General features: G+C 35.7%; 1 protein-coding gene across 1 annotated transcript in view; it reads right to left on the reverse strand.

Annotated features, from left to right (window-relative positions):
• Positions 1 to 26619, reverse strand: part of Cd109 (CD109 molecule) — a 126638-nt gene that overhangs the window by 13636 nt on the left and 86383 nt on the right. The window contains exons 23-29 of the mRNA XM_026391343.2: positions 24171 to 24347; positions 14620 to 14701; positions 9794 to 10022; positions 8502 to 8667; positions 6546 to 6736; positions 5898 to 6053; positions 168 to 233 (exon numbers count right to left, since the gene is read on the reverse strand). Coding sequence (XP_026247128.2) covers positions 168 to 233; positions 5898 to 6053; positions 6546 to 6736; positions 8502 to 8667; positions 9794 to 10022; positions 14620 to 14701; positions 24171 to 24347 — 1067 coding nt within the window. The remainder of the gene's footprint in view (positions 1 to 167; positions 234 to 5897; positions 6054 to 6545; positions 6737 to 8501; positions 8668 to 9793; positions 10023 to 14619; positions 14702 to 24170; positions 24348 to 26619) is intronic.

Raw genomic sequence — 26619 nt, forward strand, 5'->3', positions numbered from 1 at the left:
AACACCTCTAATACCTTTTACTAAATAAGAGTAGTATATCTTACCTAAGTCATAGAAATAGATAATTAAGAATTTTATACAAATCGTCTAAGATAAAATTTAGCAATATTCCCAAAGAATTATTATTAAAAGTCATGCTTAGCTTAAAAATAAACATTATTACATACCTGACAAATAGCAAATCCAAAACCACTTGCAGAAATATTAACTGTAGTTGGCTGTTCCACAGCAATCTGAACAAAGGGGGTGGGCAGGAATGAATGAAGAATGAGTGTAATTTTCCATATCTAGTTCCTTCCAAGTAGCCAAAGAAATCAGTGTCATCCTCAGTATGGGTAGAAGCAATCCATGGAGAATTCTGAGAGCTTTGCATGGTCTTACAAGCCAAAGCTCACCTCCTCAAGCAGTTACACAATGAGGCTTTGCATCTGTCCTCTGGAGGAGCAAGCCAGTGTGGGGTGTCACTATTCCACTGTCTTCCCAACCTCTTCAAGGCTAGTAACTTGTTCAAGCCCCTGTTAGTTTGGTGCTTGCCATAGCCCCACGTGTGTAAGCTAAAAACTTCCAGAAAGAATACAGGTTTGGAAAGTGATGCCACCAGATGCCACCTGCGTTCTGCCCCAACTAGTTTGATTAGAGCTGAGAAAAATTTTGACAAGCTGCATCTGCACTTGTCTCATCATGTAGGGTTGATAAGACTAAGGTGAGCGCCACAGCAAGGAGCTGTGATTTCAGCCCTGTCCCTTCCCTCTCCTCTTGAATTACCTAGATCTGCACCCCATCTTTTATCAGAGGACAAGTGATTCAGGAGGCCCTTCAACACAATTGGAGCAACCAGCATCAGAATCCATTTCACATAACAAAGCTACTATCAATAATACCTGTGGAAAATCCCAGCTCCTGATGGGGACTTCTACTCTCATAATAGAAGTGGCTACAGAGGGCACATTCCATCTACCCGGCTTCCTATACCACATCTGCCTGAATGTTTCCACTCTTAAAGACTTGCAGAGAGAGTGGGGGCTTCTCTGACTCCAACATGGAACACTCTAGGCCCAAACTGATAAATCACCACCAAAGAAGCTACAGGAAAGTTACACTACATAGTCCACTGGAAATAAACTCAACAATATGCAACAAGCCAACACCCTAAGTCATATTCTCAGAGGAAAGCTGCATAACAACAAGGACATAACACAAATGTGGAAGAGATACCAATCACAATAAATGCATGAATCTCAATGTAAAAAAACAAGAGACATGAAAAAATAAGGTAATATTTCGATAACTTCTACCTCCATAGTAACAGATTTCAAGGATACTGAAGTGGATGAAATGCCAAGAATATACAAGAATGGGTTTTTTTAAAACTCAATAAGATCCAAGCAAATATAAATTAACAATTGAAGGAACTGAAGAAGACAATGCAGAATATAAATGAGCAAGTCAATAAATATATGGAATCTGAAAAAGAACCAAACAGAAATCTTAGAAATTAAAAGCACAATAAGTCAGATAAAATACTCGGTTGAAAGCCTCAACAACAGAGTAGATCAATTAGGAAAAAAAGAATACTGGATTTTGAAAACAACTCTACCAAAATATTCAATTCATATAGCAATAAAGAAAAAAATTTAAAAGAATGAAGAGAACATACAAGATCTCTGAAACACCATTAAAACATCAAACATCCACATAATTGGTATACCCAAGGGAAAAAGTAACATACAGAGGGCACAGAAAATCTAGTCAATGAAATAATTACATAAAATTGCCCAAGTCTTGGAAAGATATGGAAATTCAGGTACAGGGGGAATTTAGAATTACAAATAGACATGATCAGAAAAGAACCCTTGCACAATGTATTATAGTTAAATGGCCAAATGTACAGAATGAAGAAAGAATATTACAATCTAAAACAGAGAAGTGCTAAGTTACATTTAAAGGCAAAACCAGTAAACTAACATCAGATTTCTCATCTGACACTTAAAAAGCCAGGAGGACATAGAAAAATATATTTCAAGTCCTAAAAGAAAATAACTGCCAACCAAGATTACTAAACCTGTGAACGTCTAGTGCGTTTGGGTCCCTGGGTAAGGGTCGCGAAATCACCGGGACACAGGGGATGCAGAGCCAAGGCAGCAATTGCAACTGCATGCTGAGCTTTATTTGCATGTTTCTTTTATATTCTTCTTCTAACAAAGCAAGCAATTCTTCAGTAACACTTCATCTATATAGCCCAAATATCATGCCTCAGCGGGTACACAGAGCTAAATTCAAGTTGTTCCTGTTCTTTTTGATGAGTACCCTCCCAAAGTTCTTTGTAGACATTATCTAATCCCTGAATGTAGTGTTCCCAGGTCCAGTATGCAGGAAGCTTCTTCCTCTAGGCCAAACCATGCAGAAGCTTGTGTCTTGTGATAAGGGGAAAAGGACCTTTCCTTCTCCTAGCGAGGCATGCCTTCAGCTGACCTAAATCACAGCCACAGCTTCTTGCAAAGTGTCAGGCTGAGGGAGCTAAACTCTGCACACTTAAACCCCAACATAAACCCATCAAGGTTATCCTTCAGAATCAAAGAAAAAACAAAGACCTTCCAAGATAATCATAAACAAAGAGAATTCATGACCACTAGACCAGAATTATAAAAGAAAATATTATACCCACAAGAAGAAAGATAAACACAATTATGAGAGAATATAAAAAAATAAATCCCACTAAAAGAGTAGACACACAAATGAGAAACAGGAAAGAATCAGACATTACCAATGCAATAAGCCATCAAACATCTAAGATGACTAATAGAGGAAGAAACATAGGATAGTCAAAACAACTAGAAGAAAGTTAACAAAATGGCGGGGGACAAGTATATCCTTTTCAATAATAACTCTGAATATAAATGGTCTTAACTCTCCAATTAAAAGACACAGGTGGGCTGAAAGGATTAAGAAATAAGACTGAAAAATATGTTGCACACAAGAAACTGACCTCACCTACAAAGACAAATAGAGACAGAACGTGAAAAGATGGAAAAGGTATTCCAAACAAATAGAATCCAAAAAGCAGTATAGCTATAATTGCATGCAACAAAATAGACTTAAGAAAAATCAAAAGAGAGAGAGACAAAAAGGAGACAAAGAAGGACACAATCATGGTTTGGATTGGAAATGTCTCCACAAAAAGTTCATCTATTCAAAGTATGATCCCCAGTATGGTAAGGTTCAGAGGTGGAGCTTTTAGGAAATGATTGTATTATGTGGGCTATAGCCTCATCAGTAGATTAACCCATTTGATGGCTTAATAACTTGAATGGACCACAGGCTGGTAATTGTAGGAAGATAGGGCAGGGCTTTAAGAAGTAATTCCCTGGGTGCACGGCCTAGGGGACTACATCTGTCCCTGGTCCTTTCCTATATCTCTCTCTTCTTCCCAGTTGCAATGAGCAGAGCAGCTCTATCATGTCCTACCATGATGTTTCTGCCTTGAAAGCAGTCAAGCATGGACTGAATCCTTTGGAACCATGAGCCAAAAGAAATATGTTTCCTTCTAAGTTGTTCATGTCATGTATTTGGGTCACAGCAACTAAAAGCTGACTAACATAGCTTCTATCATTCAAGGGAACAATATATCAAGAAGATATAACAATTATAAATATAAATTCACTGAATGTTGGGCACCCAGTTTTATAAAACAAATGCTACTAGACATAAAGGGAGAGAGATGCCCTAATACAACGATAGTGGGGAACTTCCTACCCTTCTCTCACCAATAGACGTATCATCCAGACAAAAAATAAAAAAAAAATCAAAGTTGGATTATACTATAGATTAAACAGATTTAACAGACATCTACAGAATATTCCAGCCAACAGCTGTGGTATACACATTTTTTTGCATTAGCACATGGAATTTTTTCCAGAAGAGGTCATATATTAGGCCACAAAGCAAGCCTTAACAAATTCAAAAAACTGAAATAATTTATTGCATCTTATGTGATCACAATGGAATGAAACTAGAAATCAACAGCAAAAGAAGCTACAGAAATTATACAAATGCATGGAGACTGAAAAAAAACACTATTGAACAGTGGATCATGGAAGAAGTCACAGGGGAAATTAAAGAATTCTTGAATCAAACAAAAAAGGAAACAAAACATACAAAATCTGCGGAATACAGAAAAATCAGTACTAAGAAGAAAATGTAGAGCAATAAGATCATCCAAAAAAATGAGATCTCAAATAAATAACCTCATGATGCATCTCAAGGTCTTTGAAAAATTAAGAACAAACCAAACCAAAAATTAGTAGAAGAAAAGAAATTATGAAGATCAGAGAAGAAATAAATGAAATAAAGTCTAAAATAACAATACAAAGGATAATGAAATTAAGAGTTGGTTCTTTAAAAAGATAAATAAAACTGACAAACCCTTACCTAAACTAACCATCAGAAAAAGACAGACGATCCAAATTTTTACATAGAGGTAAAAGGGACACAATACAAGAGAAAGCACTGAAATTCAAAGGGAATATTTTTTAAAAAACTATATACCAATAAATTAGAAAAATCTGAGAGAAATATACACATGACCTACCAAAATTGAATCGAGGGGATAAAAATTCTAAAAGGATCAATCAAAAATAATGAAAATGAAATTAAAGTTGTAATAAAAAAAAGTCTCCAAAAAAAAATAACTTCAGGACCAAATGGACTCATCACTGAATTTTACCAGACTTTTAGACAAACTAACACCAATGCTTCTCAAGCTATTACATAAAATAAAAAGAAGGCACACTTCCAAACTCTTCTGCAAAGTTAGTATTTCCCTGCTATCAAAACTTGATAAGGACACAACAAGAAAGAACAGTAAGGACCAACACCCTAATAAACATCAATGCAAAAATCCTCAATAAAATATTCTGATTAATAAGTGAATAAATCACCTGAATAGACCCTTCAAAAAAGAAAAAGTACAAATGGCTAATGAATATATGAAAAAGTGCCCCACATTTCTAGCCATCGGGGAAATGTAAATCAAAACTTCATTGAGATTACATCTCATCCCATTTACCATACCTGTTATCAAAAAAAAAAAAAGAAAGAAAGAAAATAAATAAATAATAAATAAATATATAAATAAATTCTGGTGAGGATGTGAAGAAGAAGAAAAAGAAACCCTTATACATGGTTGGTAAAAATGTAAATTAGTACAGTCACTATGGAAAACAGTATAGAAGTTCCTCAAAATACTTCAAATAGAACTACTCTATGATCCAGCTATTCCACTCCTGGCTATGTAGCCAAAAATGAAAAGAAAAGAAAAATGAAGTCAGCATACAAAAGAGGCACCTCCCCACACTCATATTTAACCCAGATAGGGAATCAGCCTAAGGGCCCATCAACAGAAGAACTGATGAGGAATATATAAAATATACCTAATAGAGTATTATTCAGCCTTAGAGAAGAACAAAATCCTGACTTGTGCAGGAACAATAGATGGAACTGAAAGATACCGTGTTACAAGAAGACACAGAATACAAAGGATAATGAAATTAAGAGTTGGTTCTTTAAAAAGATAAATAAATAACACACATTTCCCCTCAAATAAATATAACTTAAAAAAGAAAGATGCCCTGAGAAATGGGCAGGAATGGAAGGCACGGTTATTCCCTTTCCAATGTGGAAGTCCCCGTATTTTCTCCTTTTCTACCAATATTTCCAAAGTTCCCATCTCCTCCATCCTTCCTGAGATCAGAAAATTCAACTGAAAGGACACCACCACCATCTCTCTGCAGGGCTCTGGAAAGAAGTCATTGCTCATGTCAGCAGATTAAAAATAAAGCAGTATTCCAGTACAAATAACCAACTGCACAGAATTTTAAATAACTACCCCTGGTTCACACCTCTGCTGTCTGAAGGAGAAAGCGGTTCTGTGTATCGATCCGAAGCTTTACAGGACTCGATGAGCTAGGCTGCAGCACAGTCACTTGGACATTTGTCCTTTCTGTATTCATTAGAGCTGCAAATTCAGACAGGGCCTTTAAGGCCACAATGGTATCCTGTTGAGAAAAAAAAAAATGATTGTCCATATAAATATATATCAAGGTCCCCAAAGAGTAGTCAGATTTAGGAAACCTACTGTACATTCATCTACCCTCCTTGAAAATGGAAGCCTTTCTAACTCATCTTTGAATCTCTTGGCTCAGAGAATAGCAGAGGCTTAGAAAACATTTGCCCAGGAACATTGCTCAGAACACACACACACATACTTACATATGTCACTTTTTAAACTATTATAACTTGGAAATTTTCAAACTGAGCATCTACTCTTTTATCAGTTACTACAGATACAAAATAGCCAATACAGATGGGGAACTAATTTATTCCATATAAATGTCAGATATGAAGTTTATATTAAAAAAATAAAATGAGTCTCTTAAGTCTTGGAGTTAAGTTACTAAGCTTTTTAAAATGAGTAAGTTTATGAAGTCATAGTGAAAAAAAGGAATCATATGCTCCTAATTTAAAGGGGGAAAACTACAATCTCTCACCTGGGTAGATGCAAAGCCTCCCAAGCTATTTCTCTGCCTGCTTAGCCACCTCATAATTGGGATTCCCTCGGAAATCTGAAACTGCAGAAAGTGTGAAAGTAGTGCATAAGCTGCAACTTCAATATCCAGAGAGCGTGGTTGCCAGGACTCAGAAAGTGTGGATACTGATGACACCCAGAATTGCATGCCTCCTGAAAAAGGAAAGGACTAATGTTTCAATTAACTATCAAAAATTACATTTAATTCCACTAAATCTACACTGATCCAAGTTCTGCTTGATTAGCATAAAAATATTTTAATCTAAAAAATATATATATTTTAATCTATGTATATGTGTGTACCAAGCCAGTATATGTTTATGCAGAAACATACACACACACACACACACACACACTTACATATGTCACTTTTTAAACGATTACTTAGAAATTTTCATCCTTTTTCTATTGCCTCTATTTGAGGATGTTTTGAGGAACTATTTTTCCCAAGAGAAATTCCATATGTTTGGCTTAAGACTAAATGACTATAAATAAAAGAAAAAACATATTATATTCCAGGAAAATAATGTATATAATTTATCTGACCAGGACATCCCCAAAATAGTTTAGGACACATGGGAAAGAATCCTGTTCTGGAAATCAGCCACTAACCAGATCTCACATTCTGGGAAACCTCTCCCTTTTTCATAAGATCTTTTATAGTTTCTTAAGTCTCTAAACAATTTCTACATTTATCACTTCTTGAATGAACAGAAATTTGAATCGGTGGGCGTCATTTAAAGTTATTTCTGCCCACTCACCCCTCTCTCTTTCCCTCTTACACACATATATGTACAACTGACTACATAGCCCATTTGGGTAGTAACTACACTTGTGCTTTTGTAGCCAAAAAGCAGTCCCCAGTCAAAAAAAAAAAAAAGTCCTAAATACAACCCACTTACTACTAATAGCACCTCTTTTACTATTTTTATAATCACTTTATTATATTTATTTTACATTTTTATAATTGTACATTATAATTACATAATAGTGGGATTCATTATTACAATATTCACACTTGCACATAACATGAATTGGTCGATTTCATTCCCTAATACCTTCCCTCTCCCTTCTCCCTCCCTCTAGTGTTTTTCCTCTACTCTATTGGTCTCCCTTCTATTTTCACTAGATCCTCCCCTTTTTTTTCCTTTATTCTCTCTAATTTCCACTATATGAGAAAAAGTATATGACCCTTGATTTTCTAACTTATTTCACTTAACACAATGCTCTGTCACAATGCACTGTCCACCCATTTTCCTGCAAATGACAAAATTTTGTTCTTCTTTATAGCTGAATAAAACTCCATTGTGTATATATATACAAATATGTGTGTATACATATATATATATATATGAACCAACCTAGGTATCTGTCAACATATACCTAGGTTGGTTCCATAATTTGACTATTGTGACTTGTGCTTTGGCAGCATTTTTTTGATACCTGCATTTAGATCATATTTTTGAGCACTTGCAATAAGGCAGGCTCTGCATATGATCTCATTTAATTCTCACTCATGATCTCATTTAATTCTCATTTACTCCTAATACAGGTGTTAGTCCCACTTGTAAAGTGGAGAAACTGGAACTCTTAAAGTTAAGTTACAGAATTAGAATTTGAATCCAAGTCTCTCCAGAACCCAAGATTTTAAAGAACATTTCAAATCAAAAAATGGCAAGTGATATACAGCAGAACATATCTAAAAGGAGACACCTGAGCCCCAAAATTCTATAGGTAACTCCCAGAGGGGCTAGAGGCATCGTCACCATGTCAGGCCCATCCCGAACTCATTCTGTATTTCATTTTTGTAAATGTAACCAACTTCATACCCAGCTTATAAAACCTTCTCACTTAATTTACATCTTCCATAATGCTTAACAGTCCAAAAACAAAAAATCCAATCCAGTTCACACATTACCTTCTTGTTCTGCATGCTCAGTCAGCAAATTCAAAGCTTCCTTTGCTTTAGGACTTTTCACTGATGACAACGCGTAAGTTATAAGAGCTAGAGTGTAATTGTCTGAAATTCCTCTACTGAATTCAGACTCCAAAAATGTGACAGAGTCTTGAACATCAATATTAGGCTTGAAAGAAAAATACAGATTTTACTACTCAACCCATAACCACACAGTAAAACAAAAAGTACTTTGAAACATTTATTCAAAAAATTTTTCAACATTTCTTAAGCACCTGATCTTGACCTAGGCAATAGGAATCAACAATGATCATTGACATTTAAAGATTTGCTATGTATTTTGAAAATAATACTGCTTTTAGTTGTTATAATTAAATAAGCACCATTATTTTTGAAGGAATAAGAAATAAAAAGTAGAGCTTTTGCAAGTGATTGAATATCATAATCTTAGATTTAAAAAAAGAAAATACAGCTTAAGAAAAATATTTCTCTGATTTAATTTCAGATACTGAATCTCTAAATTTAAGGGAAAGTTTATGACTAGTGCTGGGCTAGGAAAATAGTAGCAGCTTAATAAAAAGAATAGTGCTGATCTTATAAAATGTAATTGACAGTTAGCAGTAAGGTGTCAAACACCAAGATGTCAAACATCTGGAGCAAAATTAAGCTCATGAGTGTAACTTTCTGTGCACACTCATTCTCATGCAAGCACCCATGCCCATTCAGAGTGTGGGTGTGCTTTCCACTAGATTAACCAACACTGCAATTGTTCCATGGTATTTTAGAAATAAAAATCCTTCACAATCTCATCTTGCTAGAACACATTCCCAATATTTAAGAATATTCTTTTCCCTAACAATAATGAGATAGGGGCTGGGGTTGTGGCTCAGCGGTAGAGCGTTCGCCTCACATGTGTGAGACCCTGGGTTTGATCCTCAGCACCACATTAAAAAAAAAAAAGTGAAATAAAGGTGTTGTGTAAAAAAAAAAAAAAAGAAAGAAAATCAGCACAGTGTCCAGGAAACAATAATAAGATATGTATTGACTTCTCTTACTAATAGCAAGTACAATACCTATATTAGAAAATATTTTATAATTCTCTTATTCTGAAAAGTGAATTAATTTTATACTCAGATTTTGGGATGTGGCCACAAATTGAAAGCAAAGGTCACCCAAATTCAGTTTCAAACTCAATGTAAAATTGCAAAATTCTTTAAGCTTCCAGACATAGATTTGACCCACCAAAATCTACTTTCCTAGGATTTCCCACTTGTCATTTATTATAGATTAAGTACCTGATACTTCTTGTATCCCATGAGAGAAGTCACAATATAAGCTGTAAGTGTTACTGGACTTTTATTGCTACCTTGAAGTTCACTATGGATCACTCTTCCTGGCTCCCAAAATTCACCATTGGATTTCTGATGTCCTTTGAGCCAAGTATATGTTCTGTGTAACACATTCGGATCAATATCTATGTAAGGATCAGCTTCAAGGAAACATCTTAAAACAAAAGCTGACAACCTTGGTGAAAAGGGGAAAAAGACATAAAACACACTTTACAAAATCCTCCAAGTAACACTGAGCAAGCAAAACAACAACTCTTTTCCCCATCAAAATATTCACCAAAGGTGAATTTCTCTGAAAAAGAAAAACAAGGAAGAAAGACAGAAGAGAGCATGAATGAACGACTGCCTAGCAGTCAGATCTGGTTTCTACTTGAGCACGACCAAGAAATTCCAGGTTGAGTCACAAAACATCAGATTTGGAAAGGAATTTAGAAACCACCTAATCTAGCCTCTTCATTTTATAGATTGAGACTTTGGAACTCCGAAAGCAATAAATAAATTGCCCAAGGTTACTCATCTTTGTATTCTTCTACACATGTACCAAAGAAGATCTTAAACGTGTGGCTCAGCCTAAAGCTGTGGATGAAGTATGTACTTTAGTTACAGTTAGCTCACAAGCTAACTGTAGTCCTCCAAGTGAGAGGATTGGGCATTTTCTCTCTTATAGTACTGCAGCCCACAGACCCCATCTGTTTGATCCAAATCTGGCCCTCAGGCCAAACAACTCAGGACATGTTTCTGTCTGCACCCCACACATACACCTGTCAACAATGCCAAAACCTAAACATGATTCTAAAAGGGAGAAGCAGAAGAGAAGAGAGGGGAAGGAAGAAGAGAAGAAGAAAGGAAGGGAGGGAGTGAGGAAAGGAAGAGAGAGAAGGAGGGAGGGAGGAAGGAATGCAAAGATGGAGGGAGTGAGGGAGGGAAGGAGGTGAGGCTTATCCAGCAGAGACATGTGCCTCAAAATGTCTGAAGTGTTTACTGTCTGACTCTGTATAGAAAAAGTTTTCCATCAAACACATTCCTATACATCAGTAATGAATCCACTGAAAGAGAAATCAGGAAAACTACCCCATTCACAATAGCCTAAAAACAAACAAAAAAAAAAAAAAACCTGGGAATCAATCTAACAAAAGAGGCGAAAGACCTCTACAGAACACTAAAAAAAGAAATTGAAGAAACCCTCAGAAGATGAAAAGATCTCCCATGCTCCTAGATAAGCAGAATTAATATTGTCAAAATGGCCATTGTACCAAAAGTGTATACAGATTTGATGCAATTCCTATAAAAATCCCAATGACACTCTTCATAGAAATAGAAAGTGCAATCATGAAATTTATTTGGAAAAATAAGAGACCTAGAATTGCCAAAGCAATCTTTAGCAAGAAAAGTGAAGGAGGAAGCAGCACAATACCAGACCTTAAACTATACTACAGAGCAATAGTAACAAAAATAGCATGGTATTGGCACCAAAATAGAAACATAGACCAAAGCACAGAATAGAAGACACAGAGACAAACCCACATAAATACAGTTATCTCATACTAGACAAAGGTGCTAAAAACATTCACTGGAGAAAAGATACCCTATTCAACAAATTGTGCTGGCAAAACTGGAAATCCATACGTAGCAAAATTAAATTAAACCTCTATCTCTCACCTTGCACAAAAATCAATTCAAAGTGGATCAAAGACTTAAACACTAAAACAGAGACCCTGTACCTAATAAAAGAAAAAGTAGGCCCAGATCTTCACCTAGGATCTGACTTCCTTAACACGATCCCTAAAGCACAGAAAGTAAAATCAAGAATCAATAAATGGGATGGATTCAAATTAAAAAAGCTTCTTCTCAGCAAAGGAAACAATCAATAATGTGAGGGGAGAGCCTACAAATTGGGAGAAAATTTTTACCACATGCACCTCCAATAAAGCATTAATCTCTAGGATATATAAAGAACTCAAAAAACTTAACACCAAAAAAAAAAAAAAAAACACAAATAACTCAATCAATAAATGGGCTAAGAAACTGAACAGAAACTTCACAGAAGAAAAAATACAGTTGATCAACAAATATATGATGTGTTCAACATCTCTAGCAATTAGAGAAATGCAAATCCAAACTACACTAAGATTTCATCTCACTCCAGTCAGAACGGCATTCATCAAGAATACAGGCAACAATAAATGTCGGCAAGGACATGGGGTAAAAGCTTCACTCATACTTAGCTGATGGGACTGCAAATTGGTGCAACCACTATGGAAAGCAGTACGGAGATTCCTCAGAAAACTTGGAATGGAACCACAGTTTGACCCAGGTATTCCACTCCTCGGTTTATACCCAAAGCACTTAAAATCAGCATACTGTAGTAATGCAGCCACGTCAATGTTTACAGCAGCTCAATTCACAATAGCTAAACTATGGAACCAACCCAGATGAATGGATGAATTCAATAGGTGAATAGATAAAGAAAATGTGATATATATATATATATATATATATATATATATATATATATATATTCAGTCAATGGAATATTACTCAGCTTTAAAGAAGAATGAAATTATGGCATTTGCCAATAAATGGATGGAATTGGAGAATATTATTCTAAGCAAAATAAGCCAACCCTCCAAAAAAACAAAAGCTGAATGTTTTCTCTAATATGCGGATGCTAATTTATAAGGAAGGGGGCACTACAGAAGAATAGAGTTACCTTAGATTAGGTAAAGGGAAGTGAAGGGAAGGAGACATGTGGATAGGAAGGATAGTAGAATGAAACAGACATTATTACTTTATGTATATATATATATATATATATATATATATATATATATAACTGCATGAGCAATGTGATTCTACAACACGTACATTCAGAAAAATGAGAAATTACATCCCATCTACGTATGATATATCAAAGTGCATTAATGCATTCTATTCTACTGTCATGTATAACAATTAAAAAATTAAAAAGAAAAAGTTTTCCAACCTTGATATGGAACACTATATTAAAGTAAAAAGAATATACAAAATCATCAATTTATGGATCTATATCTGACTTGTGATAAGAGAAAATTTGAAGCAGAAAACATTTCATCTTATAAAAGTTTTAGCATGATAAATATCACTAATATTCAATAATATGCAGTTTTCCTTTAAGTATTAATGTTCGATAATATCCAGTTTTCCTTTACTTTGAGTATGCAAAGGGATTCACTTCCCTGCCCCCTTGGTACCAGCTCTGATAATGATAAAGTGAGTAGAAATATTACACTTAGACTAAAGCATCCAATTGCCAGTGCCAGATACTGCAGCCTTTTCTTTTAGGGCTGTGGCAAGCTTGGAGCCTCCTGTTCTGATGGTGAGATGCTGGCTGCCAAAGCACAGAGAGCAGAGTCCCCTGCTGACCCACAGTGGAAATGCAGCAAACGAAAGAGAGACCATTGTTAATATGCTGTTGAGATTTAGCATTTATAGTTTGGATCTTGTGTTCCAAGATGTGTTCCCCCAAAGTCACATTTGTTAATGGCTTGATGCCCATGAGGGTACTATTGAGAAGTGGTAGAACCATTAGTGAGAGGTGAGGGACTATGAGAAAGTCCTTAGATCATTTGGGGCATTTAGGGCATGGATCAATGGGATTGTGGGAACCTGGCCCCTTCTTGTTTGTTTTTTGTTGTTGTTGTTGTTGTTGTTTTGTTGTTTGTTTGCTTGCTTGTTTGCTTCCTAGGCATGAGGTCAGTGCCTTTGTTCGGCCACATCTTCTGCCATGAAGTGCTGCCTCATCACAAACTCAAAACAATAGGGTCAACCATGGACTACAATATGCAAAAATATCCAAAATCTTTTTTCTCTGTCTCTCTTTCTCCCTCTCTCCCTCCCTCCCTCAAAAAAGGGGGGGACTGGGGATGTGGCTCAAGCAGTAGCACACTTGCCTGGCATGCGTGCGGCCCGGGTTCGATCCTCAGCACCATATACAAAGACGTTGTGTCCGCCAAAAACTAGAAAATAAATATTTAAAAATCCTCTCTCTCTCTCTCTCTCTCTCTCTCTCTCTCTCTCTCTCTCTCTCTCTCTCTCATTCTCTCTTAAAAAAAAAAAGTTTTGTAGATACATTCTTTTAACATTTTTTTTTCAGAAATGAGGATCAAACCAGGGCCTTGCACATGCTAGGCAAATGCTCTGCCACTGAGCTATATACCAGTTCAATCTTTTCTCTTTATAAGTAGATTATCTCAGGTATTTTGTTATAGTAACAAAAAACTGACTAACATAGTCAATTTTATTCTGAAATATGAAATTGAAGATAGTACAAAGAGAGAGATTAATTATCCAAAATCAGCCACATAGAGATTCATTCAAGAGGAAACTCCAAATGCTCATTACTTAATCTAATCATTATTTTTTTAAATAAAACAACCTTAAATAAACCACATAGACTGTATTAACAAAACACTTGCACTAATCAGATCAGCTTATAGAAAGAACAATGTCACAATGATGAATTTTCCTTGTCAGCTGCATAATTATCACAAGATATTTTTAGTGCTGTTTTTCCCACAAACAAAAGAGAAATTGTAATTTATCTTTTCTAAGTAAAAAGTATTTGATTTATTAATGTTTTAAACCATGCTTTAAAAGATAATCCCTTTTATGGGACTATAAGAAAAGCAGCTGCCAAATCTATACACAGAGACATGTCTATCGATTCCATGGCCAGTGTGACCTAGTAAAAGCCCATTCCATGACACATGTGTTGGACTGGAAAAATCACTTACCAAGTGCTCCCAGAAGGGTCGTTATTCCCAAAAGCACTGAAGGAGCCATCATCCCTCTGGTAGAGAAGTTCCCTCTGGTAACCTGAAGAAACAGAAATGGACTAGTATTCAATGTAATCAACTCGCCATAATAAAAGTTTCTGATAATGACTCCATGTTGAGGAAATAGAGCAGAGAAGTGGAAAGAAGAAAACATAAACCCACACCTAATAATGAGTACTCCCTGTGTTAAGTGTTACAGGAAATTTAAAATACTAGGACTTTTAAAGCAGAATGCAGAAAATAAGAACTGTAATACCCCAAATTAAATGCAAAAGACTTTAAATTTTGGACAACACTTGTAGACCTTCAAAAGCAAGCAAATTAAAGGCAGAGTTTTATTTAACGCTCCAGTGTTCACCAAGATGGTTTTTATGCTTAGTCATCTAAAATTATTTGATGCCAAAAAAAAAATAGTATTTACCTATGGTATCATAATTAAAGCTTACAAGACCTCAAACAGTAAAAATACTTTCTACTCTTATACCAGCAATAGATAAGAGGAAATGCTATATAATCTGAGATAACATCTCAAATATTTTGGTCATGGCCAACTGAGGCAAAACAAAACATCAATGGTCAGCCTACCACAGCAATTCTACATTTCCACTCAAAAAAGTACTTGGTCATAAAACTGAAGTATTAGTTTTAAAAGTAAAAATTGGAGAGGGATATTAAGGCTCGAATATTTGTCTTCATAAATGCAGATGTTTCATATTTGCAAACAAATTATTTCAAATCAGATGCAGTTGTTTCATATTTGCAAAGCAATACATACAGGACCAAGTCCAATGACTGAGAAATCATAGGCCAAACACATAGTGAAGAAAAGAAAGTACTATGTTTCATAGTAATCTTTAAGACTTAACCGAAAAAAGGAATATGAATGTTTAAAGTGATAACGATTTTGCTTAGTTTGAAGAAGGGAACATTAGATTATGATCTTTTTATACAATCAAAATATTATAGTATGGTAATTAAATAATCCACCTTCATTCAACACTGACTAGATATCAAGAACTGCTCAGGGTCCTTTGCAAGTATTAACTCAGGTAATTCTCATCTACCCTGTGGCGTAGATGCTATTATTATCCTCTTTATACAGATAATGAGGCTGAAACTCAAGAGTATAAAAATACTACCTACACAGTCACAACTGGTAGATAGAGAATGTGGAATTAGCCAAGGTCTAACCAGCTCCAAATAATTCAAAGAATTCTTTCAATGATTAAACATGACACTGCATGAAAAGTCCTTAGCACATTAAGCTCTCAACAAACGATAGGCATTGGTCTCTGACTGGGATGTGGGAAAGGTTTTCTAAGCACCAAATATGACAAAATAAAAATTGAAAAGTTTGACTATTAAAAAAGATTTTTAAATTCCTCAATGAAAAAAAACACTATAAGTTGAAAAAATAAAAGGACATATTGCAACATATAAAATGGATAAATAGTTAACATAAATAATATTAATCAATAAATGTATTTGTATATTTATATGTTGACATTATATATACAGATATAAAAAAAATTTTAAACTTCAGGGGAAAGATTTTTTTAAGTCCTATAGGAAAAAAGTGAACAAAAAGACAAGAATAGATAAGTCATAAAAAAAATATAAGATGAACTTAAATATATGAAAAATGCTCAACGTCATCATAGGAAAAATATAAATTAAAATTACAGTGAGCTACCATATCTTATTTATCAGATTAGCAAAGATTCAAAAGCTTGACCACTCATTATGTAAGGAAGACAGTATTCATCCATCACTAAAGGAGATTCAAAGTGATATAACTATTTAGGAGAGTGTCTCTCCCCTTTTGAGCCAGTAACTCCACTTCTGGGAATCTACCCTGGAGACACACCCCCAATAACATAAAACTATATATGCAGATTATTCATTTTAGCATTATTTATAATTATAAAATATTGAAAACTACCTAAATAGTACCCAAGTCAGAAATTGGTTGAAAAACAATTACACCTATGTAGAACAAAGTACTATGTGACTGTGAAAAACGACAGAGGAATATCTCAATAAACTGATATAGGGTCATTTGTTGGACATACATTTAAATTAAAAGGCCAAAATCTAAAATAGCATATCTTATATGCTACTTTTTGTATAAGAAAAAAGAGGAAATATAAAGCATACAAGTATAGGTTTATTTTTTTCAAAAAGAGAAAAAGAGAAGATAAACCAGAAACTAATAAAGTCGGTTACTCACAGGGAGTAGGAAGAAGAGAAAGGAGAGGGAAAGAGATCTCTTTAAATATACTTTTAAAAATGAGATTCACAGGATGGGCACGGTGGCATATGCCTGTAATCTTAGTGGATTACAAGTTCAAAGACAGCCACAGCAAAAGCAAGGTGGAAGCTACTCAGTGAGACCTGTCTCTGAATAAAACACAAAACAGGGCTGGGGATATGGCTCAGTGGTTAAGTGCCCCTGAGTTCAATCCCTGGTACCCCCCAAAAAATAATAAAATTCACTTTTAGAACCATGTTAATGTTCTGCATATTCAAAAAACAAATAAAAATAGGAAAAAAATAAATCATCAGCTTTATTATAAACACTACTTAGTTCATTTCATCATGTTGTAGTTTTCATACAACCCTGAAAAAAAAAAAGCATATAAGCTCTTAATTTTTCAGAAGCAATCAGAGATCACAGAGAAGCAGAATAATTTCTTAATCTTCACAAACAATATTAGCAAAAGAGTCTGAGACCGTCTCAGGACGAAATCCACTAGATAGCCAGAGTTCAACTGTGAACTCAATCTAACAGGGAAGTGGAGGGGAGAGGAGACCTTTGGAACCCTCCATCATTACAGGAGGTTCTTCTGGGGGAGAAAGCCATGTACTTCCAAGCCCCCACACATCAACAACTGCAGTTCCAAGTATGAGATCTTGTAAAACCGGTCAGAGAGCTGAGATCATGGAGATGAGATCAGTGCTTATGGAAATTACCCCTCAGGTGGCTGACCTCCAACATTCCCTGTTAATATCAACAACTAGCACCATTCTTCCACTAGGGGCAACCAGCCCAGAGGAAAAGAGGAGCCACATGTAAAGCCAGCTGTGGAGTGAATTTCTTAAACTGACTTAGATAAACCTGAGAGTCTAAACCTCCAGCTCTGCTCCCAGGAAAAAATAAAGGAAACAAGCAGAACCCAGCGAGAAGAACTTATATGACTGTCTTTGTGGGTGTCCCTGAGAGGTTTCCCTCCTCCTGTTACACCAGCCATGCATTGTTGGAGAACCCTCAGCTGTTTGTCCTCCAGTGCATCCTAGTGCATCAGGCCTCATTTCCACTCCATGAGCAGAAAAGGACACTGTTGATGGAGCTACAGCTTTTGTTCTTAATAAAACAATTCAACATTTCAGAGCAGTCGCCTGAGTTGATGACTTTTCATCACAATAAGTGAGAATGTCAAAAACATGGTTTTTTCCAAAAGTTTATGAAAAAAACAAGACTATTGCTTTTAAATTAATAGTTTTATGACCAGCTCTTGAGTTTGAAATTAATAACATAAACAGAACTGTCGGACACTTCTGAAGAAAACTGAAATACAGAAGAAGTCAAGAGACTTTTAGGATAATGACCCAGGAAGCACTGTTTATAAATGACAAAATAGGACACATACATTTCAGGGTCATGAATTTTCTTTAGACTAACTATGAATAAAAAAAAAAATCTTCAGAATTTACCATAGTAAAGATAAAAGTACTGTTTACAGAAACACATCAAAAACTAACATTCCAGGGCTTCAGATGTAGTTCAGTGGTAGAACACTTGCCTCACATACAGGAGGGCTTTGGGTTTGGTCCCCAGCACCAAAAAAAAAAAAAAAAAAGTAACATTCTGAATACAGTTTGGCTTGATTTACCTTAAATATCAAAGTTATATGTAAATAAAAGAAGTAAATCAGCTTTTTTTTTTACTATTGAAGCACTTTCTCTAGCAAAAGCTGATAAAGATATTTTCTGTACTAAAAAGAAAAATAATCATTATTCACTTCCTTACTTTCTCTGACGTGAGCTATAGATAGAGAAGTTTACGGCTTTTTCTCCTCTAGGTTTTTCACTATTATCTCCAGCCACACTTGTGATGGCCAAAGACAGCAGCAGAATTTTGAAGCCCATTTTTTCCTGTTTTTATTTCAATAGACAAAAATATAGTGTTTTCAACTAGCCTTGGTCTAATTCTCACTTGAAAAACTTGAGCCACAGATGCTATGATTTGAATATCTGAGGAAAATAAGGTTTAAATCTTCAGTTAACAGGATTTCCAGTCCTTATCAGAAACAGTTTTCATTTTTTGATTCTGCTTTTTGCTTTTTTAAACAGCAAAATACACACACTTCATTCAATGATGTAGCTGTTGTTTTGACCCAAAAAATCAATGGGTTAGGTTACAGGTTTCCTGGGCCAAGCATGATTTAAGTAAAACAATGCGCTGTCCATAAATGACATTTAAATAATGTAATCATGACTCACACCAAAGCCACTTCAATTTCTTAAAAAAGAAAAACAACTACACTATATTTAAAGGACTTGGGCAAATATGATGGCAAAAGAAAAAACAGTCTCTGATTTCATTATGAAATCAGTGTCTGATTTCATAATGAAAAGTATTATACCAGGAAACTTTTGTCTACCACTTTGAAATGTAATTTGGACTAGCATGTGAGATGATGTCTTTGGGGAGCTCAGTTTTGCTAACTTTCATCAGTCACTTCACCAGATCAAAGGAGAACATGTTGAAACCACGGGTCACATTTCCCGGCTGATAAGACCTCGCTGAGACCAGGGGGAATCTTGAGTGTCTACAGATAATCACTATATTGTGGAAGTGCTTCAAAAATCTTCTAGGCCCATCTCCACATGAAGATGGTGAATCTAAAGCCCACAGAAAGAAGTGAATATGGATAATTCATTTATCCATTGGCTCTTTACTGAGATACCTCTAAAGTAATAAAACGAAGACGCAGTTAAACCCTGTTACAGAGTTCATTCTCCAAGTGTAGGAGACAGATGACGAACAGGATAATTTTAAAGAATGTTAAGTGAAAAAAAAATGGAGTAATGTAAATCAGAGTCACTAAATGGTCAGAGAAGGTCACTCTGAGGAAAACACAGCTAACTAGGGAAGACAGTCAGGGAAAGATCTGAGGGAAGAGCACTCCAGGAGAAGGAAGAGGAAGTAGCTAGAAGCTGGGAATGCTCCAGACAGCGCAGTAAAGGGAAGCAGAGAGTGGTGGCAGTTGGGGAGAAAAATAGAGGATGAAGCCAGTTCACTCAGGACCTGGCGGGCCCAAGTCAGTAGCCCATGGGAGGACTTTAAGCTAGAAAATTACATAATCTAGAAATTTTCAAAAGATCCCTTTTATAATATATGGAGATCATATACTGAAGAGGAGGGACCACAGAAGCAGAAAGACTAATTAGACAACCAACGAATTCGTCCAGATGAGTAACTATGCTATTAGAATTGGAACAGTGAGCACTGAGATGGAGAGAGGTGGAAGGATTTCTTATTTGTTTCTAGAGGTAGAATGGACAGGATTTCTTTGCTGACTTTCAACCCTAACTCCAGAGTTAGAAGAAACCACTCTCATAACTGACATACTTAACGGTTGAATACAGTGCTGAAATATTTCATTCGCAAGTCAACTGTATCAGGTGGGAAAACTGAGGCTCCAAGAGGGCTAGAAAATCCCAAGGTAGGAGCCAGGATTTAGAGCCCAGTTCTGACTGCCTCCTTAGCCGGTGCTATAACACCTAGACTCCAGTTTCTCTCAAGAGAAGACAGGCTTTCTTTACAGCAGTAGTGCTGGACAGTCTGAACAATTTGGAGGACTATTTGGCACTTAGAGACCAAACATTTCTTTGCCCTCTGGCTGCTCTGCACCTTCTAACAACCAACAAAAGTGAAGAAAGCTCCCAAGTAATCAGTGAGATGTTCAGAGGACTGCTTAGAAAAACTTACAGTTTGGCACCAGCCTAGTCAGGATTGGCCTGAAGGAACTAGCACTGCTTTTGGAGCAAGGGCTCTTTGGAAAAGAATTGGACCAGTCATTTTTTCAAAAAAATCTTTCCTGACCCGGAGCCAAGGATCTATGTCACAATCTCGAACTATCTTTTTTTTTTTTAACTACTTTCTTTTTTTAGTTGGTGATAGACCTTTATTTTATTTATATGGGGTGCTGAGAATTGAATCCAGGGCCTCACACATGCCAGGCAAGTGTGCTACCACTGAGCCACAGCCCCAGCCCCTCAAATTATCTTTAAAAGACAAGCTATCATTCCTTAAATGTTTCAAACTATTCCTTTAAGGTTCCATCTTTCAAAAGCATTAGTATTAGATTAGCCAAAGTTCATAAAGTATATATAGATATCAAATTATGGCATTTCCTGAAATATTTCACTTCACTGTATTAAAATATCACAAAGAGTGAATATAACAAATTAAAAAACACCAGTGTACTTCTTAAATGCACTCTTTTCTTGAAACCAAACAAATTAAATCTTGACTACACACCAGATCTTGTTTTTAAATGTGCAGAGTTAACTTAGGATAATCTCCAATAAATTTTAATCATCTTCTTAAATATAACTAATACACCAATGTATAAAGATCTCATATTTTTAAGCATGGCACACAATATGCCATAGAGAGCTCTAATAGCACTTCTTAAACAAAATTATGATCGAATTTGAAAAATAAACAGTTCTTATATGTGTGCATTTAAAATATAACTAATCCACAAATATATGTATAACAAATGGCAATTTTACGTGGAAAACTCTACAAATAAAATGCTAGATCTTTGAGTCCTTAAAAGGCCAAACCACCTCCTGGGTTTGAGAACCAGTCAGTGTCTGCAGGACCTTTCCATAATCTGAAGGAAAATATACCAGTATCTCCATCCTCACTCAGAACTCAGGTCACATTTAGCCCTAATTCCAAATCCTGGTCACCCTAGTTTGTCATAAACTGCATGCATTGCTCCTGATGTAACCCCTGGACTCCCACTCAGCCTTTGTGTGTACCATCCAGACCCACAGACAGTAATTCATCTACTTGAATCCAACACCTAATTGTTCACATTGTTGTAATCTGACATTACAGATTCTAACCTGTGGTGTCTCCTTCCCCACAGGACCCCATGTTTCTCTCTCACCATTTTATCTGAACATTCACCAAGACCTCAGTACATTAATGGTACTCCAGCATCTTGGTCCAATTCCTGGTCTTCTTCTATTCTATCCCACTGCTTCTAACACCCTAACAGCATTGCAAACTAGAATTATCCTGCAGTGTTCTGAGGAAGATCATGGACGGAACCAGATGACCTGGGAGTAACCATAGGTAAGTTAGTTAACCTCTCTGTGCCTCAATTTCCTCATCTATAAAATAGAAATAGCAGTCCATTTACCTCCTAGAATTAACTGAAACATGTACAGGGCTTTCCAACAGGGTTAGTTGCCATTACCATTACTACACAGACTTTAGGTTAAACAGGTCTCTAAATTATAAGGGAACATGCAAGAAGAGCTCACATGAAAGCAGTCTTTACTGAGTTTTCCAATTCTTTTATTCAAAATTTAACAAAAGGGCTAACAGCTTGCCTCTCTTTGCATTTAACCTATTCACTATAAGAAAGAAAAACACAAACTTAAGAATTAGAAAACTTTGAACTATACTTTACTTAGATTATACTGAATAAGCATTTTCCAATCATCTTGTATAAAACATTCAAACCTTCATGAATCTGAAGGACAGCATACAAATCACACAGACAGGAAAAACTCAGTCACACAGTGATCTTCCTCTAATAAGGAAATGCAAAAACTGAAACTGTAACTTCAGGATAATTTTTGGAATATTCCAGAAAATCAGATTTATTATTATTATTATTATTATTATTATTATTAAAAATATCTCAGAATTCTTCATTTTGCTCCTAGATGTAAATACTAAGAGCACAGACTCTGGAGCCAGATGGGTCCAAATTTCAGCTCTGCTACTGACTTGCTACATGACCCTGGTGAAGGTGACATGTAATGCCTCCACTTCTTCATCTGTAAAAATGGGGTCATGCTAATATTCATTATGAGCATTCAATGAGATATTAGATATAAATTGCTTAGAATACTGCCTTCTACATAATAAGCTCTCAATCCTGGTAACTGTGGATATTAGCAAGTGGCCAAGTCATCTGGTATCTAAACAGTGCCACCAACTGCAAATTGATACAGCCAATATGGAAAGCAGTATGGAGATTCCTTGGAAATCTGGGAATGGAACCACCACTTGACAGCTATCCCTCTCCTTGGACTATACCCAAAGGACTTAAAAACAGCATTCTATAGGGACACAGCCACATCAATGTTTATAGCAGCATAATTCACAATAGCTAAACTGTGGAGCCAACCTAGATGTCCTTCAGTGGATGAATGGATAAAAAAAAAAATGTGGCACATATACACAATGGAATTTTACTCAGCAATAAAAGACAATAAAATCATGGCATTGCAGGTAAATGGATGGCGTTGGAGAAGATAATGCTAAGTGAAGTTAGCCAATCCCCCCAAAATAAATGCCGAATGTTTTCTCTGATATAAGGAGGCTGACTCATAGTGGCGTAGGGAGGGGGAGCATGAGAGGAATAGATGAATTCTAGATAGGGCAGAGGGGAGGGAGGGAAAGAAAGGGGGTTAGCAAGGAGGTGGAATGTGATAGACATCATTATCCTAAGGACATGTATATAGACTCGAATTGGGTATAAACATTCTTCATATACAAACAGAGATATTAAAATTGTGGTACACATGTGTCAGAAGAATTGTAATGCATTCCACTGTCATGTATTTAAAAAAATAAAATCAATAAAACTTAAAAAAAAAGTGAAAAATAAAAAAATAAACAATGCCACCTCTCAGAGAGTCAGGGCAGAGTCATCACCAATATGGCATTTTCTGAGAAGCTGGAAGGTCCTCTCCATACAAACACTTCTCTCCTAAATTCCATCTGATGGATATTTTAAATGCAGTGAGAAGGTCCCCATCATAGGACACTGTCTTCTCCAATGACAGTGATTCTTCAAGAAAGGCCCCAACTTCTTCTGTTCCCTCAGCACTAGAATTGACCCTGGCACCAAGAGATCTCCACAAATGTGTACTGAATAAAGGAACACTCATTCCTTTAGATTTTTAAAAGAGTTTTAAATTTCAGATCCCTTATTATAATACAAACCCTCTAGAAACTACCTGCTTAAGCCACTGAGAACACCTTAGCAGCAGTTAGTGAACAGTTAGCTGCATGAAGGGTGAAGGATGGTGACAGCTTCTAACACATTCAACACCATCTGGTCCCACCATGGCACCAGTACAATACCCATCTAGGCTGAAATATAGTCTAGGGCAAACCCTGCCTGGAAAAGAAAAAAAAAAGAACAAACTTTTTATTACAAATAAAAGTATATTTCTAAAATGTTTACCTTGCCTCATAAATGAAAGTGATTTTTCTTTTATATTATCTGTCAGTTGTTTCTTCTTTGTCAGATAATCCAAAATGTAGATATTTGGAGCGAAATTGATCATGTTCTGTTCACCGCAGCCATAAGGCATCCGAATCAGCGAGGCTAAGCCATTGATGGAAGGCCCGAGAACATCTCCTGAAAGCACAAGACATGCAATCCATTTAGTAGTCATTCACAGTTATCTGCGGGTGGCAAGTCTTCCACTGAAAACAGAAGGTATTTGTCACTGAAGCAATTAGAACAGAGTGGAATCTTTACATAAATTACCTGACCAGAAAAATAATAATGCAATGGTACTGAACTTGTAAATTAGATGATAAATTAGGAGACTTTTAGCTCAGTGAAACATGTGACATTCACAGTAACAAAAACAGCATATTGGCATAAAAATAAACACATAGAACAAGGAACAAAAAGAAGAGAGGACCCAGAACTAAATCCACACACCTTCAGGCAACTTATTCTCAACAATGGTGCCCAAAACATAACATTAACTGGAGAAAGGACATTATCTTCTATAAATGGTGCTGGGCCAACTAGATATTCATAGGCAGGATATTGAAACTTGACACATTATTTCTCACCCTGTACAAACATCAGCTCAAAATGAATCAAAGACCTTGATCTAAGATCTGAAGCTATGAAACTACTAGAAGAAAACACAGAAGAAACACTACTAGAAGAAACACCCTTGCAGGCAATGATTTCCTGAATAGGACTCTAATCGCTCCGGAAACAATGATATATGGGATAACATCAAATTTAAAAGCTTCTGTACTACTAAGTATACAATCAGTAAAGTGAAGAGACAACCTACAGAGTGTGAGAAAATCATTATCATTTGTTCACCTAAAAGAGTTTTAAAATCCTGAATATAAAAAGAGCTCAAAAAACTGAACAAAAAAAATGAATAATCTTGGGCTGGGGATGTGGCTCAAGCGGTAGCGCGCTCGCCTGGCATGCGTGTGGCCCGGGTTCGATCCTCAGCACCACATACCAACAAAGATGTTGTGTCCACCGAGAACTAAAAAATAAATAATAAAAATTCTCTCTCTCTCTCTCTCTCTCTCTCTCTCTCTCTCTCTCTCTCCTCTCTCACTCTCTCTTTAAAAAAAAATGAATAATCCAATTTATAAATGGGCAAATGACCTAAATAACCACTTCTTGAAAGAAGAAGTACAAGCAACTAATAAATAAATGGAAACAGCTAATAAATATATGGAAAGAAATGATCAATATTTTTAGCCATCAGGAAAATGCATGTCAGAAGTACACTGAGATTAATTCTCACCCCAGTTAGAGTGACTATTATCAAAAAGTAAACAAACAATTAAAAAACTAAATGATGGTAAGGATATGAAGAAAAAGGGACCCTTAATACGCCATTAGTGGAAATATAAATTAGTACAGCCATTATGGAAGACAATATGGACATTCCTCAAAAAAACTAAAAACAGAACTTCCATATGATTCAACTATCCCACTCCTGAGTATATATCCAGAAAAAATGAAGTCAGCATACAGAAGAGATACCCATGTTTATTGCAGCACTTATCACAATAGCCAAAATATGGAATCTGCCTATTTGTGTCAACAGATGAATGAATAAAGAAACTTATATATATAGATATATATACACAAAAATAATAGAATATTATTCAGCTATAAAGAATGAAATCATGCAATTTGCAGGAAAATGGATAAACATGTAAGGTCATCATGTTAAGCAAAATAAGCCAGATACAGAAAGACAGTATCACATGTTTTCTTTTGTATGTAGAAACTAAAAAAAAAAGCTTGAAAGTAAGAAGGACCTACTAAAGACTGAGAAGGGAACTGGGGGAAGGGAAATAAGAGGAAGGAGTGAGAGAATGTAGAAGGGAGGTTGGACATGATCAGTGCACAATATATGCACGTATGGAAATGTCACAGTGACTTATAAAATCATAAAGTTAACATGTTAATAAAATATGAAAAAAGTGACATAAATTAGGCAAAAAATATTTCTTCTTTAAATCTTGAATAAAAATGTAAAAAATGGACCATGAGGACCCATCATTCTTAAACATGAACAAAATGTTTTATTATTAGTATTCTTCACATTAATAGAACTTTTTATTTCTTACTGACGTAATACAAATGCTTGGCAAATGTTATTTCTTAAAACAGGGGTGGTAGTGTTTTTCACTGTCCTCTATTTGGCAGCAACAAAGCAGAAATAACAAGAATAAGTTTCCAATGACCTTTAGGATCAAAAAATATGGGGACTATTCTTCAAAGGTAGGAATCTAAAAATAAGACAAAACAGATAACAGACTCTTCTACCCACATTCAAACACCCTTGGGAAATAAGTAAAAATTCAGATACAGCTTGAGTTTTTAATTTTGACCCCTACTGTTGTTAGCT

Source organism: Urocitellus parryii, chromosome 8 (genome assembly GCF_045843805.1).
Source record: "Urocitellus parryii isolate mUroPar1 chromosome 8, mUroPar1.hap1, whole genome shotgun sequence".
Lineage (NCBI taxonomy): Eukaryota > Metazoa > Chordata > Mammalia > Rodentia > Sciuridae > Urocitellus > Urocitellus parryii.